At 41.4% G+C, this 18938-nt stretch overlaps 2 protein-coding genes across 4 annotated transcripts in view; both read left to right on the forward strand.

Annotated features, from left to right (window-relative positions):
• LEMD3 (LEM domain containing 3) overlaps positions 1-7064 on the forward strand; it is a 53309-nt gene extending 46245 nt beyond the window's left edge. For 2 of the 3 annotated variants that reach the window (XM_080390757.1, XM_080390758.1), the window contains exons 11-13: positions 4319-4424; positions 4515-4593; positions 4845-7064. In XM_080390757.1, coding sequence (XP_080246883.1) covers positions 4319-4424; positions 4515-4593; positions 4845-5008 — 349 coding nt within the window. In that variant the 3' untranslated portion in view covers positions 5009-7064. Of the gene's footprint in view, positions 1-4318; positions 4594-4844 lie in introns of all 3 variants that reach the window. The other variant, XM_080390756.1, reaches the window with a different exon arrangement.
• Positions 7065-8007: 943 nt separating this feature from the next.
• The window catches only part of MSRB3 (methionine sulfoxide reductase B3), a 115003-nt gene continuing 104072 nt past the window's right edge, over positions 8008-18938 (forward strand). The window contains 2 exon segments of the mRNA XM_080390788.1: positions 8008-8209; positions 8211-8310. Of these exon segments, the coding sequence (XP_080246914.1) occupies positions 8112-8209; positions 8211-8310 (198 nt within the window). The 5' untranslated portion in view covers positions 8008-8111.

Here is an 18938-nt window from a genome sequence, read left to right on the forward strand (position 1 = left end):
TATTCTTTTGGAAGGGTCCATTTCTTTCCTTTGAGAGGGGTTTGGGAGGAGTAAGCATGAATACCTTAAAAGAAACATACAGGCTGTAAAAAATAATGATTAAAAAAAAATAAAAATATCTTACTTTTCAAGAAGTGACCCAAAGACACAGAGTGTGGCACTTAGTCAAAGCTACTTGGAGCAGGGATTGAGCTTTCTCCATGAATTAATTTTGTAAATGTTCAATTATATCAGCTGACAGGGGATACTTGTGTGACCTAACAACAGACTGTAAATTTATGAAGTACTGTTAAGTATTCTGGAATATTTAGACTTCTAGAGAACTTGCACAGTTTGCATTTAAAGGGATGAATTTAAATAATTTATTACTTTATGGCAGTGTGACTGGCTAGTTTTGAAGCAAACTAATTTTTGTAGTGGAAGCTTTTAAACAAATTAGTGCAGAGTACTGGCTTTTAATGCTCAGATACAATTCTATAGTATGTGCCATGTATGAATAAGTAGCAAGCCTTGTTTCATGTTAAGGAAGAATAATTTTTTCATAGTCTTTTAAAGCTTCATCCACTTCACTATCAAGTTAATCACCATTGGCTGTGGACTAGATCATGTTGGGATTTGGAGACTAACACATAGGCTATTCCAGCTAACCCTTTCTAATCTTTTGAAGCCTGGTTTGTCCAGTGCGGAGAGATACAGGAACTCCAGGAAATTCTGAAGTAATTTATTTTGTGATGTGATTGTATAAGGGAAAGGTGAAGATGCTATACTGTCTTACAGAGTAAAAGTGAGATGCTAATTGGGGCTGAAGAACATGAGAAGTTGAGTGGAAAATAAAAGCTATTGGTTAGAACAGGAATAAGAGGAGAGGAAATAGGAGGAAACACTGGAGTACGGACCCAAGTGATTGCAAAGTTTGGATTTCTTCAGCTCTATCTCTCTTCTGTTTCTAGCCACACTTAATTACTTTAGCTGCTTGCCTTATTGGAAAGCTGTTAGCTAATTTAGCTGAGGACAGTGTTATCACTAGCATAGAGGAGGACTCTACAAATTTTTTCTCAACAGCTTTAAGATTTAATGACTGCCATAGGCAGAGACTCCAACTGTGGCTTCTTTTGTAATTTTCAGGTTGCAGTAGGGTGAGCAAGACTGAAATTTTAGGTATTGTTCTTGAGGCAGATTGATCTTCCTGTGGAAGGATGGAAAAAAATTGAGATTTGCTGAGAATTTTGGGCAAGATCAACATCTTTATTGTCCTTGCTACAAAGGAAACTTCATGAGCTATGTCAGTTAGTCTGAGTGGTACTGAAAGAAATCCATTTCTGAAGCTTCACTGTAATATTTATTGGTATGCTGTATTGTATACTTTCTTGTTTCAAAATGTTAGCTATTCAAAATGTCTGCCATTAATGGAACTAGTAACTGAGTTATTTCTGTCAGAACAATCTCCCTTTATAGGCTGTATCTTTGCTGTCAACTTGTGTTTTTCAGTACTGACCCTGTCTATGCCCATCAAGTGCCATAAAAAAAACCCCAACAAAACAAACCCAAACATTTATAGGCTAGGACTTGTTCTCTTCTGACACCACTTCTCTCTAGTGTCTGTGTCCAGTCAGCTATTTTGAACAGTGCAACTTCTAATACATTCACTTTTTGCAGACTTTTCTTTTTGAAGTTGACCTAGCTCCGTTCCTGGACTGCTGGATTATAGCCATAGTGGGATACTTGATCCAATTCTATATTGCACACCCCAGCCCATTCCTCTTCCATGCGCTGTCTTGCAGAGGACTGCTGCTTAAGGAAGTACTATATATCACACCCTTAGAATAATCTTAAACACACAAAAAGAAACGCAAACCCTCAGTGCAACACAAACTACTTTGTTGCTTGTGTTAAGAGAAAGGTTTTTGTAACTGTTCCAGATCTGAAAGGGAAGAATACCTTCACTGACCACCTGAAACACAAATGTTCAAGTGTATGTGATTAGATTGGCAAATGCTCTTTTGACACTTGCCATGGGTGCAAGATATGTTTAACAAAATTAGTTTTTTAGCTGCTCTTTAAGTCAAGCTATTGTATACTAACAATAAATGACTAAGTAGTTTTCATCCAACATGCCCGTAGCTGGTAAGAGCAACCATTCATAATAGAGGTGTTTTGTCTTGACCTGAGAATCATCTGGAGAATATACCAATTAGTTTGTATTTATCAGTGCTATCAGAGTAGTAATTATCTTCCTACTGCCAGAAGTCAGAAGACTCACCTGGATATTGTGAACCCTCAGACCACAGCAGCAGACTTAACCTTAGGTGTATGTTCTAGGTATTTACTATGCCTGATGCAAACCTGTTTTTTAAAATCTGAGGCTAAGCATGATTTGGATAAACCACTTCTAGTGTTTCTGCATCTACAACTAAGTCAATAAGAGGAATGGCTCATAAAGCATGGGTAGCATTCCTGCAAGACTTATATTGACAGGAATGGAACATACATGTGCAGGATCAGGGAAGGGCAAGGCATTCCTGCTGGGAGTCCATTACATTACGAGAAATCCAAGTTAACTCATTATGTTTCATATCCCAAGTCTGTAAAACACAAAAGGCAGACTAGACTGAGAATGCACTTCTGCTTGATTTGCAAACAGGGAACGAGCACTTGGGAGTAATGCAGTGATAGCGGTATTTGAGAAGAATACACAGCAGAAAAGATGATTGCCTACTCTTAACAATATGGTCTCTTATGGTAGCTGGCTTTCTGCTGATGACAGGATGCTTCTCAAGAAAATGTGGACACGAGTCCTGGGCTGGGAGGGAATGCACAGAAGTCTTGCACTATGCTTCTATGAAACAATAGAGTATTTCAGGTTGGAGGGAACCTTTAAAGGTCCTGGCTTTTGCAATGTGGAATTAGTTTTATTTCCCTAACATCTTGAGCACAGCATGTTATTTAGGAAATACTGTTTACACTGTTACAGAAGGGGAAGGAGACTTGTCTATTCCCTTCATTTGGCGCCGTCCAATAAAAAGAAAACACTTTTTTTTTTTCTTCCAGCCTGAGTAGATTTCAAACTGTAGATATTTCCACTGTGAAGTCTTCTTCTAGTAGGACCTTTGTTTGGATCTTCTTTGTAGCCTTGTGTCCCTCTTCTACTTCTGTTTGTTTATATATGATCTGCCTGTGTAAGGGGCATCGGCTGGGAAGTTGATCCTCTAACCAGTCAAGGGCAAATGACAAACAAATTGTGATGTTCCATGTTGCCAGTCTCTCAAGTATTGTATTAGCGTCCTGCCCAACAGATTTAAGTAACATCTCTGACCAATTAAGTTTCCTATGTACATTCCATTCTCCACCATGTTTTTTTGCATAAATAAAAATAAAGAGGAGGGAAGATTAAATATTTTCAAGAATTTGGGCCTTATGTAGAGGAAACTCTTTAAAACTACCCAAAGCTCTTGATAGTATTATTGAAAGAGTAAGTTCATTGTTTTTTGTGTAAAGGCTATTCAGGCAGGCTTAAAGTTGTATTAAGGCTGTTGAAATTGTTTTCCCTCTGCTTAAATTTATTTTATTAGGACCAGATAGTTTCTGCAGTACCTTCACAAAAATACAAAACTTCTGTCCTTTGTAATGACGTACCTAAAGATCGATTAGTCTTGACAATAAAATATTTTCTGTGGGAAGCCCCCAAAATTGGAATCTGATTTTAATAACTTACATTTCTGGATCTAGATTGGCATGTTCTATCAGTACGCTGTGGGATGAATGCAGTCTGATGCTGTGTTCGGGATAGTGAATAGCTATTTCAGTGATGAATGGTGCTTGAACAGCTAAAAAGCTCCTTCAGCCTGCTAAAGCCTGACATGTAATGTTCCTTCTGTGACTGCTGGTAGAGGTGATACTGTAGAGGGGCAGAGGCCTTTATGCTGTTGTCTTCCCCTGCTGCTCTTCCACTGCAGCAGGGACAGCCTAGGAGCAGCCTTCTCCACAGTGGCCAGCCTGTCGGAGCAGGTGTGGGAAGATGAGTTAATCACTGCTTGCAGCTTCAGACAGGAAGGTACAGCAGGGTGCTGGGAGGGGAGGACACCCTCCACCTCAAAACACAGATTATTTCTTTGAATTCTTAAGGTTGAATTTTCTAAAGTGTATCATAGGACCCAATTTACTGAGTATTTGATAGCTAAAGTACTACATCTGTCCTAAAGGCACTTCACAGAAAATCATGTCAAGTTACAGAGAAACTAAACTCAGTGGGGAAGGATGAGATTATTGTGAACGTTCAGAAAATGATGTGCTGAATTTAAATCTTTCATTGTTTTTGTAGGGAAATAGGTGATCACTGGCATCTAGCAATTCAAGAAGCAATCTTGGAGAAATGCAGTGATAATGATGGAATCGTTCATATTGCTGTTGACAAAAATTCACGTGAGGTGAGTGTCTTTCCAGTAACATCTCAACACTTTGTTTATCCTAGTCTGTTGGACTTTAAAAAAACCAAACCCCTCTCTTTCTTAATGCAGGGTTGTGTGTATGTCAAGTGTCTCTCTCCAGAGTATGCTGGAAAGGCTTTCAAGGCATTGCATGGCTCTTGGTTTGATGGTAAGGAATAGAGATTTATGACAAAACATGGGTAGAAATGGCGGAAGATGGGTGCAGCTGGGGTTCTTTTAAGTGGTAAAATGTTCTATATCTGAAGTATTGAGATGTAGCAAAAACTGGATCACTTCAGTAGTCATCACTTGGTAAACTAATTTCAGTGTAATTACATGTTTTTGTGTATTACATCCTGAAGCAAAATATAGTAATACTGAACTACAAGGTTTTTTTCTTACTGTTTCTTTGCCTCATAGGAAAACTGGTAACGGTAAAATACCTGCGATTGGATCGGTATCATCATCGTTTTCCCCAGGCTCTTACTTGTAACACTCCACTGAAGCCATCAAACAAACACATGAACTCTATGTCACATCTGCGTCTTCGGACAGGCACAACTAATTCTCAGGGAAGTTCCTGAGAAGACTTTCTACAACTGCTAGGACTGTTACTTGCAACAGGAATTTTCCTGTTTGGCCGCCGTCTTCCTTTTTTAGTGCTTTTTGTATGTAATACTTTAATGAATTAAATAAAAGTTTGAACGTTCCAGAAATCTTGTTTCCAAAGGGACTTAGCAATGAGGCAGTAATACTGAGCTGACAAAAAAAAAAAAAAAAAAAAAAAAGAGAGAAAAAAAAATTGCTTCAGGAACTTTTCTGGGGCTATAGTAAACCAATGCATTTAAGTTTTGCATGAGGAATTCAGAATTCATTATACATTTTGCAGATGTGGTGACTGTACTTTTGCACCAAGAAGTGTTTTTGATAATACAAAAGCATGGAGAAAAGAAGACTTCCTGTATTTCCATAGTTTCCTGTGAAATAATCTTGTGGGTATTTTGTAACAAACAACCTACAGTTCCTGATGGTGAATAAGTTAAAATTATTTTTTTTCAGTCAATACTAGTTTTTTGTTGCTGTATAAGAATCTTTTTCTGCAGCTAGGGTATGGGGAAAGTTAATCTGGCATTAGTGGTTGCATATAAGTGTGAGGGAAGACGAACTGAATGCGGATGTACTAGGTTTTGTATATAAATGTAAATGCTGGTGGTGGCAAAAATTGGTTGTGTTCTGTGAGGATGTCTGCATTGAAGCAGTGAATAAGCTTCCTACTTTACTCAAAACCTAATATTTTATATGGTTTTGGCTGTACCATGACAAGAGGCCAAATACTTTAAAGTGTTAGATACAGGTTAAATATCTTTTATAGGTTTTATATTAAAATACCTGATTATGATTTTGTGTGAAAGATCTGATACCAATTGTAATTCAAATTTGTGAGCAATAAAGAAGCAATTGGCAGATACTGGAAAAATATTTTGTGAAAAGCTGTATTTATTACTACAATTGCCAGGGCTGTGACAAAATACCATTGGGATTAAGTGACTTTCCCAATGCATTATAACTTGTTTTAATGAAACAGTTACCTGTTCAAATTTTAAAAGGTACATACTTCCTTGCAACAATTTTGGCTGATGCAAACTAGAAGTACAGCTGACAGTAAATCTTGTGATTCCAAGGTTGTAAATGTACTAATGTTTACCTAGAAGTACAAAATTGTTGCTGAGAAGCTTAGTTGCAAATCTAAGATTATTGGCTTTACTAATCCCCACTCCTACAACAATTTTATCTAATTACCCAGCTGAATACCCTGTAGGAGATGAGACTGGAAGCACACCAGTCCCACAAATTTTACTGAGACTCACTTTACTTTGTAGATATGATGGATTTGCAGCATGAACTTGCACAAATAATGCACGTCTTATGGTTAAGTAAACATGATGCACACTATTCTGCAACAGAAAATCCTATTGTGCCTTACCTTTGTGCTTTTGTGGGCACCATGTTTATTATTGGAGAGCTTGTTAACTGAAAAATTTTAAATCCTCAGTTTTATGTCTCAGATGCTAATGAATGAGTATATATAATATATAATCAGCCATGCAGAATTCTACTTACCAAGGACAAGGACATATTTTTGATGGGTAAGTAGATTGTGCCGGGTCTGGTAGATTTTGATGAGTTTTACTATATACATATATGTATATGTATAATATACATGTATATGTATTATATATATGTATATAAACTAATTTTGTTGTATTTGTTGTGCATCATAGTGATTTGTTAACCTGACCTTAGTGGCCCCATCATGTGACCTGTTGCAAGAGTGAATGTAAAAAATAGTTGTGGCATTTTAAAAGGTCGCCTCGATGCAAAAGCATCTTATCTTGCTTCTAAAATATATTTCTTGTAAACACTGTACATTTTATTATTGTAATATGTACTATTATGCAGCTTATTTTACCTTAAATTGTTAAGTTGACCAATATCCCTTCCTGCGAGACAGATGGGAACGTGTATAATGCCTGAACATTTGAGAAAAATCAGATGGTTGTTGTAATTTGTCACCTTGTCCTGTAAAAACAAACAGAAAACCAAACCAAACTCGAATTAAAGGTTTATTAGGGGTTTTTACATGTGTCTCACATTCTAGATATTTGAATGTTGTCTTGACTCAAATAGTTTTTTCAGCAGGAAGGTGAAGGTGGCGATTAGTTTGTTATAGCCACTGGACTTTCAATGCTTACTGTGACTTGAAATACGCAGCTGAGCTTCGCTGGCATCGCCTGTCGGCGTGAACTTTTTTTTTTAAGATATGCAAGGTGGGGCATTAAGAGCTGTCATCATTTCCCTGCTGTGACAAGGTGCGAGCAGCCAGCCACTCTGCTCCTGGCCGCGGTGCGAGGGGAGCGCAGGGGCTGTGTGCCCTCCGCTTGGTTCTTGTAGCTGCAGATGGGAAAAGGCCTCAAAGGGGTTGTGGGTAGACTAACAGAAGGCAGGCTTTTTGGCGGTTGTTTTTTTTTTTTTCCCTTCCTCAGGACGCTTATACTATGCCGTTTTAAAATTGTTGTAGTGATGACTTGTGAAGGATTGTGGGGTAGGGGGACCGAGGAAGGGTGTGTAAGGCCATTGTTTACAGGCATTTGCCCGGCTCGCTTTTAGCTCTTCCCTGCGGGAGGAGGGAGAGTTTCGCTGTACGCCCTGTGCCGACCTGTCCCCCGCTTTTTTTTTTTTTTTGTTTTGTTTTTTGTTTTTGTTAAGAAACGCAAGGTGAGCACTAAGAGCTGTCATCGTTTCCCTGCCTGTGCCAAGGTGCGAGCAGCCACGCGGCTCCTGGCCGCAAGCGGGAGCCGTGGGCCGGCACCACCGCCCCCCGCAGAGCCGCGGCCCCGCCGCCTCGCAGGTAGGTGGGGGCCGCCTCCCCGTGCGGGGCGCCCGGCTCCCCCCGGCCCCTGCGGAGCAGCAGGGAAGTTATTTTTAAAAGGCGGATAGCCGCACGGTTGGCCCTCCCGGAGCGCAGCCTTTAAATTAAAGGGCGGCGAGCACCGGGCGCGCTGCGGTGGCGGACGGGCGTGCCGGGCCTCCCGCCGCCTGCCTGGGCGCGGGTTGCCGCCCTGCAGCGGCGCCGGGGGCCGCCTCCCCGCTCCGCCGTGCCGCGCCGGGCGGGTGTCTCCCGGCTCTATGTTCATATTTGGCGTTGGCCGCCGGTGCCCAGGAATTTCCCGTCATGCTCCCCGGGCGGCGGGCCCGTCACCGCGATCCCGGGGGGCGGGGGGGCCGCGGCCTCTCGCTCGCTCCCTCGGGCCTCCCCTCATGCGCGCTGCGCCGCCGCTCGTCTCTGCGCTCTGCCTGGCGCTGGCGGCCGCCGCAGGAGCCGCAGGTAGGAGCAGCGTCGCCGCGGCGGGCAACTGGGTCTCCGCCGGCACCCTGCCGCCGCGCCGCGGGGGGGGGCGGGCAGGGGGCTGCGGCGGGGGCGAGGGGAGGAGCGGCCGCGGCGGCGCGGGGGGCCGGGCCGGGCCGGGCCGCACCTGCCGGGACGGTGGCGGAGGGCGGCGGGGCGGCCGCCGGGCGGGCGAGGAGCGCGTCCCCGCCGAGGGGGACCCCCGGGCCCTGCCGGTCGGTGCTCGGTCGAGCCCCGTTTCGCGGAGCGAGCCCCTGGCAGAGTTCGCCCTCCCTTCGTCCCGGCCGCCGCCGTGGCGTCCCGCTGGCCGCCGCAGCGCCCGACCCGCGGAGGCGGCGCGCAGAGCCCGGGCTGCGGTGGCCGTGGCCGTGCCGCGGGCGCCGCTGGCTCGGAAGCGAGGTACACGGCTTCTGGGGTGTACCCGGGAACGGTGGCGTGGCGGAGCGGCGCTCGGCCGGGTGCGGGATCCCTTCAGCTCGGCTGCCGTCACCCGCTCGGTGAATTGTGTTTCGTTGGTCAAAAAGAGGAGCTGGAACTTGGCGTGCGTTCCCGGGATCTGGTCCCGTTGGTCTGGGGGAGCTCGGGGTGCGCGATCGCTGCTGGGCTTGTTTTGGGTTACGCTGCTGACAAATACAGTCGGTGCAAGGGATAAAGTGTAATTTATTTTTCGCTGTCCCCTTTCCAAGTTAATGTGGCTGTACTTGGTGCATCTTAATATTCCTGGAAACAGAAATGAGACTCAATTAAGCTTCCTGTAGTATTTGACAAATCTGCGGTAAATGCTGGCTTTTCTGCTTGAGCTGAAATTCCAGTTGTCATCCCCTTAGCATAAAGACTGTCAGAAGGCGCAGTGATTAAATAGCAATAGCTGCATATTAAAATACCGAATCTGACAGTGGATATCTACAGAGAAGGCTAAGGTGCCTGCTGTTATCCAGCGATGAATGTCAGATCTCTGTAAGAGTTCTGACCTTTAAACGCAGCTTTTAAGGAAGTACAGAGCCTTACACTGCGCTTTTAGTTCTTTCTCTTTCAAGCGCCTCGTTATTGCTATTAAAATGGTTCTGAAACTGTGCTCTCTTGAAAGATAGATGTCAGAATGCGATACCTGCAATAGGCAGATACTTTGCCTTGCCGACACAGCTTGTTTATGGCAAGTGGGCTGTAAATGGAAGAGCCAGTTCCACTCCCACCATGGCACCGTGCCATTCATCTGAATCCGGCGTTCAACGCTTAGAATTTGTCCTGTTTATGTTCTTGCCCTCACCGAGTTGACACAAGTGCTTGCTGTCTTATTTGCTGATGATTCCCAACTTTTTACTGCGCTGCTGCATGCCTTTGCCATTCGTCATGATTCCTTGTCTGCCAAATTTGGTTGGTAACAGTGCCCTTTAAGTCTGATTCTGGAAGTAGTTTCCATGTGGCTTGTCATCTTAATCAGACGTTTGCTCATAGTTTAAAAGAATTGCCTGCCTTGCTGCAGACGTGGCTTATTTTAGAACAGTATTTCTTAATTGTCTTTTAAAATTTATGTAGGGAATTAAATATGATGGATAGCTTAGCCAGAATTACTAAATAATCCTAGAATCCTGAGATGAAAGAAGATACATTTTTTTAAAAGAAAGTTCTGCACTGATTTCTCAAAACCACTGAAGTTAGTGGAGTTAAGCCATATATAGTTCAGTCCAGAATGTGGTTGGTTGGTCCTTTTCCTGTCTGACATTCCTTGGATCTTTATAATACACATTTGAAAAGATCTTTTAATAGGATAAAAGAATTCTGTTTTTTCCCCCAAAAGCACAGCCTTTAAAAAATAGTGCCTTTGTGTATGGGGTAATGTTTCTATATTCGGTAGCAAAGCCATATAAAGCAGTTGATCCCAGACAAAAATAAAATCTTTTGACTGAGTGACCTTGCTTATTTTTCCAAGTGGCGGCAGTTACATGGTCTCATAGGGATTTGGTTAATACAGATTTTTATGTTTGTACATGCCATAAGAATTCCTTACAGCTGTTCGATAAGGGAAACTTGCACGAGGAAGATATTTGGTCTTTTGCCCTGGTATTTCTGAAGGTATGGGAGGATCTTGTTTACCTATTCATGTTTTGTTGGCTTTGTAATTTGATACTTGTTTCTATTTGGAGGTCTGGCCTATTTATCACATTAGAAATGCTAGAAAATGAAATTTCCCTTTTAGGTGGGTTGTTAAAGGGTCCTTTGTTTTTATTTTAAAAGATGGGGGAATAGGAGGGAGAAGGGGCAGAGAAGAGATCACACTGTTAAGGATTTAATCTTCTCAGCTAGAAGGTTAAGAAGTCTGCCTGTCTGCGTCTGACTGGCATCGCTACAGGCCAGCAGTGCAGTAAAGCCATCCAATTTTGAGATAGCTCTGTTGAGCTGCATAATTCAAGTAAGTGTGTCCTCATTACAGAGCAATTCCTAAGCTATGCGCAATATTATATTAGTCAAAGGTAGGGAATATGACCCTCTTTCCCCCTTTTATTTTTCTTTTTTTTCATTAAAAGATGTGGTTTTGGCAGCACCCAGGCTGTGAACTTAAGCTCTGGAGGCTTTAGCTGATGGGAAAGTGGGATAAGCTATCAGCCTTATTATAGCTTGGTCTAGCCCTGATTTGTTTAAGGGTTCCTTCAGCCAAAAGACCTCCGGAAAAATGGACCCTCAAATTGCTGGTGTATTTTTGACGGTGTGTTTAGGAATTACTGCAGAATGAAGTCAGGTATGGATTAATCTTTCCCTGAGTAACTCTGAAGTTGGTATGCTTATTTTGGAAGACTCCAAGGTTAGATGGAAATAGGGTGTTTCGTGCTCTGGAATGATCATGTCCATACATGGAGTTATTTAGAGGCTACTTTGTCTGCACAAGCTAGAGGTCTTTAAAACGCAACAACAAAAAACCTGCCAACTCTTGGGGCATCTTTTTTTTGGTGTCACATAGAGTAAGAAGTGCCTGCAGGTGAACTTTCCCTTCCCTTAATTCTTGTTGCTTCTGTAGGTTTGTTGTATTATCTCTTTGGATGCTTCATTTGCCTCAGAAGGATCTTAGGTTCTCAGTAAAGTATTAATATGTACTAGAAAAAAAAAAGGCACAAAACTAAAGATTTAAGTCATTTTCTGTGGAAATTTGTGAATGTGTAACCAAATAGTAGTGTAATTTCCAACCAACCACTTAAGAAAAGAAAGGGAGCACATACTGCATCATTAACCTCTACCAGAAGAGGAAGAATGTAATTCTGGGTTTTAACAGTGACTTTTGTGTCCTCATCTGTGAAGATGGTGATCCTTATGTTATGTCTGAAGATAGGGTAGAAGAATTCTTTGGGAACCCTTTTTATGGTGAGGTAATTGAAAATTATAATTTATCTGCTTACCTCCAGCCTTCTGGTTCTCATTTAGCAACCTCAATTCCAACAGCATTATATGAAAACCACACAGTCTAGCAACTGGAACTGGGAATAAAGAGGCTTTTCTCAGTAAGGACTTTAAGACCTGTAGTCCAAAACAGGCCAGAATAATGCTTAAACTTATAAGGTGGTAACACGGGTTTACTGTCTTCACAGTCTTAAGTTACAGGTTAGCATTGTTTTGTAATACAATTAATAGTGTAAGTACTTCTTTATTTAGGCTGAGCAGTGGAAATGATCTTTCCAGTAAGTTTTGGATTTAAACATGATTCAGCTTTTGACTGTTGCACAAAATCCAAGGATGGGACTTCTGCAGAGCTCCCCAGTTCACTCTTTCCTTTCAGTAGCAGCTGAACTCTGGGATTAATGATCTCTTTGAAATGTGGGCAGCAGTTTAGCAAAATGTACATAGTGTGCTAATGCATTGTTTTGTTGGGAAACATTACCACATTCAGGAAATCTTAAGAGTAATGTTGTGCATGGCATTTGGAAGTACTTCCCCAGGGATCTCTGCAACTCTGTGTTCTTCCAAACAGGGACAACGCCTTTGCGTTTCACCTGATGGAAAAACAAATCCCTGCTACCAGAGAGTAACAATAGCACTGATGGGAAGTAGTTGCCAAATGCCACTGCTTTCACTCCAGCTGCACAATGAAAATGGAAAAAAAAAAAACAAACCAAAAAAAAGGCAACATGAGGAACCTTAGCAGCTTCCTGGAGAAGTGATCTGTGCCAGTTTCACCAAAAGAAAACAGCCCAGAAAGCATTCAGTCTGACTGAGGGATTGCCCTGTTCTTGTTCCTTTCTGTTCCCCAATATGTGGTTCTCCAGGAAAACTGCAGGCAAGGCTGTGCCTGCAGCACAGGGCATATAGGTGATTTTAACCGCTTTGAGGAGGCATGCAGTGGGTTGGCTGGGGTGAGAGCCACACAGCCACATGGATGTCCCTTTTAGTTTGTGCAGCAGGCGTTTGACAGCACAGTGAATCTGGCCTTGGTTTCCTGCAGCTGGTTCAAGGGCAAGCATTGGTTTGATGTAAAGTTACTGTATTGCTCAAATAGTTAGCAGTTGTTAACTTTGTACAAGCAGGCTTTGCCACCTGGGTCAGATTGTCACCGTACTGCTGCTGCGAGGAAGCTTGATATTAAACATAAAACCAATGCAGATCCTTACACGTCCTGATGACGAGCAGTCACAGCTTGCAGCCCGTTCAGGTCAAATTCGTGCTGGTGAGTGATCCAGCAGTGCACTGATCATGATGCTGAAACCAAGGCTTGCAGACCAGATTGGTTATGCTTCTACTCCTTCGCACCAGTGGCACTGTCAGTAGCCATAGCACAACTCTGGGGGAGAGAAGGGAGTAAGACAGGAACAGATGCATAGGCTGCCATCTCAGAGACAGGTGGAAAAGTTGAGGTGGATCAGCCAACTGTGTGAAAGCCCTGAGATGCAATTTCAGAAACTCCGCAAATAAAGTGATTTAGGTTTTCTACAGCTTTATCATCTCTGCTTTCAAATGGCTGCAGAAAATCAGCTCTGTTAGTCATAGCCTCATTATTTAACTGCTTGCTGTGGGAACTGTACTTCTAGACTGTATCCTCATGTTTTCCTTTTCTTTTTTTCAGGATTAAAATCAGCGTTTCATTACGTCTTTTGTATATACAGTGGAAAAATACCCTGTGCTGACAGCACACCTTTTACCATCTCTTTTTATAAGAGAAACCAAATTGTCTGTGTGCATACTTCTTGTATGTGCTCTTTCTTTTACTTAAAAGCAGGCACACAGAAGGGACAAGATCTCCACCAACTTGTGTAGCAAATTAGTGGCTCCCTCAGAAAGGAACCCACTGGATGCTGCTGGTTTCAGGTCTTCTACAGAATGTGGCATCTCTTATCCAAAACCACAAGGGAGCTTTGATACTTGTCTCTGAACTTCAGAGAGGTGCTGGATTGTACCAACTATTTTAGTGGTTGTTGAACCATACTGGGAAAGATTACAACAGATACTTTGCAAGACCCTAAAACTCTGCCTGTGAAGTCCGCTGAAGTGTGAAATAAAGTAGCTGCCTGGGGGAAAACAAGCCTTTTTTGTTGCTCTGTTACATATGAATTACAGAGCAGTACATTTTTATCTAACAGCAGCCAAGTAATAACTGTGACTAATACAGACAGTGTAACAGCTGAGTGATGTAATGCTATTTAAGACAAGATGCAGGTTTTCAGAGCATTATCCCATCTCTTCAGTCACTCTTGTAGACTAAACAAACCAAGTTCTTAAAAATTTTTTGCAGAGATTTGGTTTTTCGGAACCACTCTTATTTATTTATTTAGTTAGTTATTTAGTTATTTTTACCTCTCCTCTGGACTTGTCTCTGTCCTATACCCCAAACCAGCAGGGTATTCCAGCGGATACCTCACTTCTGCTGAGGAGGGCACATTTCTTCCGCAGACCCTGCTATTATTTATTATGCTTCTCTTTTTAATAAACTCCAGATTGGCATCTGCCTCTTTTTTTTAATTTATTTTTAAATTTTTTAAAAAATAATAATCTCACACTGTTGGCTCAATTTATTGTCACTGTAACCTTGACATCCTTTTCTGCAGCACTGCTGCTTGTCTGGTATTCTTCCCTTTGGTTTTGTGCATTTGGGGATTTCTTTTAAAGTCCAAATGCGCTTTGTACTTTGCTGTATTGAATTTCATCTTACTGATTTTTAACCATTTCTCCAATTTTTTAAGACCATCTTGAGTTCTGCTTAGCTCTTTAGAGTGCTTCACACTCTTTGCAGATTGGTGTCTATGCAGCTTTAGTAAGGCTGCTTGCTGGGTTTTGACCCTAGGCAGTAGGAGAAGCGCTGAACGAGTGTGTTTTATCAAGCAGCTCTGCACCTGTGTTACAGGACCTTGATCCAGAAGGAAGATGCTTTTCCAGTTTGCTCTGTCAAGAAGTATTTTTCATTTGAGATCTGTTGAATTTACTGCTTTCCTCCTGCCTGTTGAATAGAAGGAAAGAGAGGAAGTACGCTGGTAGATAGAGTTAGATTTTGGCAAGTCCACCTTGGCAGCTTATTGCTTTCTAATTTTCAGTTGCCTGTTTATATATTTATTTTAGAAGCTTTTTGAGTATTGGAAGGTAGGCTTATGGCTGTGTAGTTCACCAATCACTCTTTTCTTCCTTTTTAATAATGGATGTTGTCAGCTTACTCCAGAGCTTTCGGAAAGGCCTTTCCAGAATCCTCCAATGTGCTTGCTCTTTTCTGAATGATTACCCCAGCTTGTTTCCCAAAGACTGCACAGTGAATTTCCTGACCTGTCAGAGGAGGAAGAGCAACCTTAGACAAGGTTGCAGACAGCAAGATAGCTCCATCATCTGGGAATACAGTGATTCAACATTAGCGTGTCCAATTTCTGATAGTCTTGCTGAAGCACCTGAAGTGAGCTCCTGAGAGTGAGAAGGAAAGCTTGACAGATTTTGATAAAGTGTTCTCTCTCAAAAAAAGAAGCTTCATTGACAAGATAGTTCATTACAGATCCAAGTGACTGTCATGCTCCACTGACAGTTTGAGTGTAGAGGAAGGTCTGCACAACAGATTTCAACAATTTGAAATTAGTCACTTGGAACTACTTCAGATGATTACCTTTGTTGTTTCTTAAAAGTCCCTCAAATAATACTGCCATGAAAGTTCATCTGGGAAGTCAACCTATTTCCAACCTGATAATTTCTTAGGTGTGTTGCTTTCTTTGTATTGGGTCACAGCGGAATTTGCAGATGGGCTTAGCTGAACATAGCTTCTGGTTTATTAATTTTCTTACTTGTTTTTCCTAGGAACTACATAAAATTTCCAAACATCTAGATAAGTTCTATCTGTGAATATCTATTTAAGTACACATATAAATGTAAGGGAATGAGAGTCTTTCTATACATGCTATAAAAACAACATACTGAACAAATACATCAGGATCTAACCAGTAATTACTGTTTAAAAAAACCTTAACTGGTATGTTCTTTGTAATTTTATTTTGGTAAGGGGTGCTGAAGGCTTGCACACAGCGCTGAGATGTGCTGAAGTGAACCGTGGGAGGAGAATGGTCCTGTGCTGTGGCCTGAGGATGCCGTGGGGGCATGGCTGAAGTCGCCAAGGTGTTTCTGATGTGTCAGTGAGAGCGGTGTGATATGTCAGGACCAAGAGGAGAAAGAGGGACTCCTGATGTTTTAAGTGTAGGGTTTCCTTTTTTTTGTAGTGTGTGTCCAAGTAGGACAGAAACAAACTGCATTTTGGGGCAAGGCTTAATGAAGCTCCTGACAGCAGGCTTCGGCAGGAGGGGGCTGCCTGTGGGTGCTGTGCTGCTGCCTCTGCTGAAGGAAGTGGAACGCATGTCACTTTTAAGAACAGATTATGCAAAGAAAATTTCCAAATTTATCTTAGAATACTGATCCAGATGGGAAGCTGAACTACAAAGCCTTGAAACTAGCAAAAGGCTGGTGGCTGCGTTGCTTCCCCCGTGACCCTCCAAACAAGATGAGCTGAACTGGGTGGTGTGCCCTACCCTGCTGTGTGTGTCAGGTGGCTCACAGCTGAGGCCACAGGAGCAGACCCTGGAGATAACTCCAACATTAGCCTTGTCATATGCTCATTGTAACAGAGCAGGAGAAAGTATTGATTTCCCACCCCCCCCCACCCCCCGAGGTAAGTACTTCTTGCTGTGCAGAAGGCTTTGGAATGGTTACTGGTGGCTGCAAGTCCAGCTGGTGGGTATAGGATGAGTGGTTTTGTCTTTGGAATGTGTTTAGGTTTTTTTCAATCCACTCATGTGGATTGAAAAAAAATATAAGGTTTATTAAATATTTTCAGTCAATTAAAAGAGGTGGAAGAAGTGCCTTTGCATTCTGGACACTTGAGAGAGAATTAAAGAGAAGGGAAATAATCAAAGTAGGATTTAAAGTAATATATTTAGCTAGAATTAATACTTATTTTGCTTATGAATTGAAAAATAGCTAGAGGTGCAGGTGCTTGTGCCACACATCCAGTGTAAATAAATTTAATAAGAATAAAAAATATTATGTGTCTGCATTTTTAAACTGTACTGAAGTGAAAATTGGAATTCAGCTCACACAGATTCCAAGTAACATTTTTCATTGAAAAAAAGTTTGTCTTTGGACATTTTCTCTTGTAAGAAGGAAAAAGAATCCTGAATAAATTATTTTATCCCTGTAATTACCTAAATACAGGTAGATGCACATCCTGAATATTCAATAGTGGCAGAAAAATTAGTGTAAAGTTATGTATTTTTTGCTAATTAATATACTTAATGATAGCCTAACCAAGTGAAGACTTGTTTTAAGAAAATGGTGTTACAGAAATTTAAATAGAAGTATTTTTTTTACATTAATCCATTTTGGGCAGCGGTTTAAAATCAAATAGTCTTTATATTTGAATCAAAGTTATTGCTCTTAGGGCAGAAATTGTTTTCTTTGTTCTCTCACTTTTCAGTCATTGACATTCAGTATTAACTCATCTGATTGTACTGTAAGTTCAAAGAACATTTAAAGTATTAAGATAAATATTATTTTGCTGTAGTATCTTCTTACTGTTCATATGCTATTCATAAAAATCAGAATACATCTGTGACTAGGGAAGACTTAAGAATTTCTGTTTTACTTGATGGAATTTTATTGTATGGTTTAGAGGTTCTTTTAAGTTTTTTTTCACCTGCATAAAGGTTCGTTGGTTTTAGGATGGTTAATGTTACTGTTAGTGTGTGAGCCATTCTTTTATGGTTTTTGTGCAGTATCAGAATTTCTTCAGGCTGTAATTTTTTTAAACTATTTTTGGATAAAAGGCAGAGGTTTTCTTGTATATTCACAAGGCTGCTCTGCATGCATAACAGGCTGTGTGATCAAAGATACGTTTTCAAAGAGTGCTTTTATTCTGTTGACATATGCATAGACTTCCGTGTGCTGAGGATGTTATTTGAAGGATGTTGCTTGAAGGGTAACTCATGAGACTGTGTGATATCTAATTTTATGAAAGGGAGATGGCTCCTCTTTGTGGTGATGAGTGGTACTGGTTTTTAGAGAAAGCCACGTAGAAAATTTCCATGTAAGGGAGACTGCTGGGGAGAGATTGGCAGCTATGATGTCTTTAACTCAAAATGCTTTTCTTGTAGCTGGGATGATAAAAAAAGAAACCGGTTAACCAACCTGAATTGGTCTGAACTGCAGTTATGCTAGCTCACAGGGAGATCTTAACTAAATTTTATAAACCCCTTTATAATACTTCATAAGCTTTTTTACAAAATATGAGATGATACTCGGGTCTGGGTTCTAGTCTGATCTAAAAATTATATTTCGTCATGTAGTGAATTATAAATATACAGGGAAATAATTCAGCTTTCAGATAGTTTGTGCTGAAGAATGAAATGCTGAATGAAATGACACAGGCTGATGTCTGGGTAGAATGTGTGTCTATGTGTGTCTTTTGTACTAGAAGTTTATTTTTCTAGTAGGTTGCCTGGCATTTATAGTACATTGTGTGCATATACATGTAGATAGATATTAGCACCAACCCCTTTTCAATTAAAAGATTTTTAACTCTCTTAGAAATCTGCTGGCTGTAGGCTTACTCATTATTTGTTGGTAATTTCCTATGTGCACTGTAATAACCCCATGGCATTTGATCCTGCATTGAGGATGCTTCAGTTTGCTGCTGTGGCAGGGTTTGTTGTTTCTTTGGGGTTTTTTATTCCCTGATATGGATTTTACTCTGAGAGCTCATTAAATCAGAGGCCAAAACCATGGTTGAAACCAAACCTGGTTTTAGCTCTGATGTGTTCAGGGACCTTGTCTCCTTCAGTGGACTAGGAAGTGTCATTTCTACATTTCCTTACAGTGCCTCATAAAACGGGGTCATCAAATTTAACTCATCTGCGACATTTCAGAATTCAGTTTCTCTGTGCAGCAGAAGTGGCAGCTTCCTTCACACCTCCCACCCTGCAGCCCCTCTGTGCTGTGTGGGACAGGAGTGCACACTGAACAAACTGCTGTGGGGCGGTTTAACTCGTCTCAGTTTAGGAACAAGTGAGACAATGTTCTTTTGAAAAGTGTGCTTCTTTTCACGTTTAAGGTTGGAAGTTCTGTTAAGTCATGCCAGTTCTCAGCTGGAGGCTTTCTCTTGGCTTCATTTT

The sequence above is a fragment of the Falco punctatus genome, assembly GCF_963210335.1.
Source record: "Falco punctatus genome assembly, chromosome: 6".
Taxonomy (NCBI): domain Eukaryota; kingdom Metazoa; phylum Chordata; class Aves; order Falconiformes; family Falconidae; genus Falco; species Falco punctatus.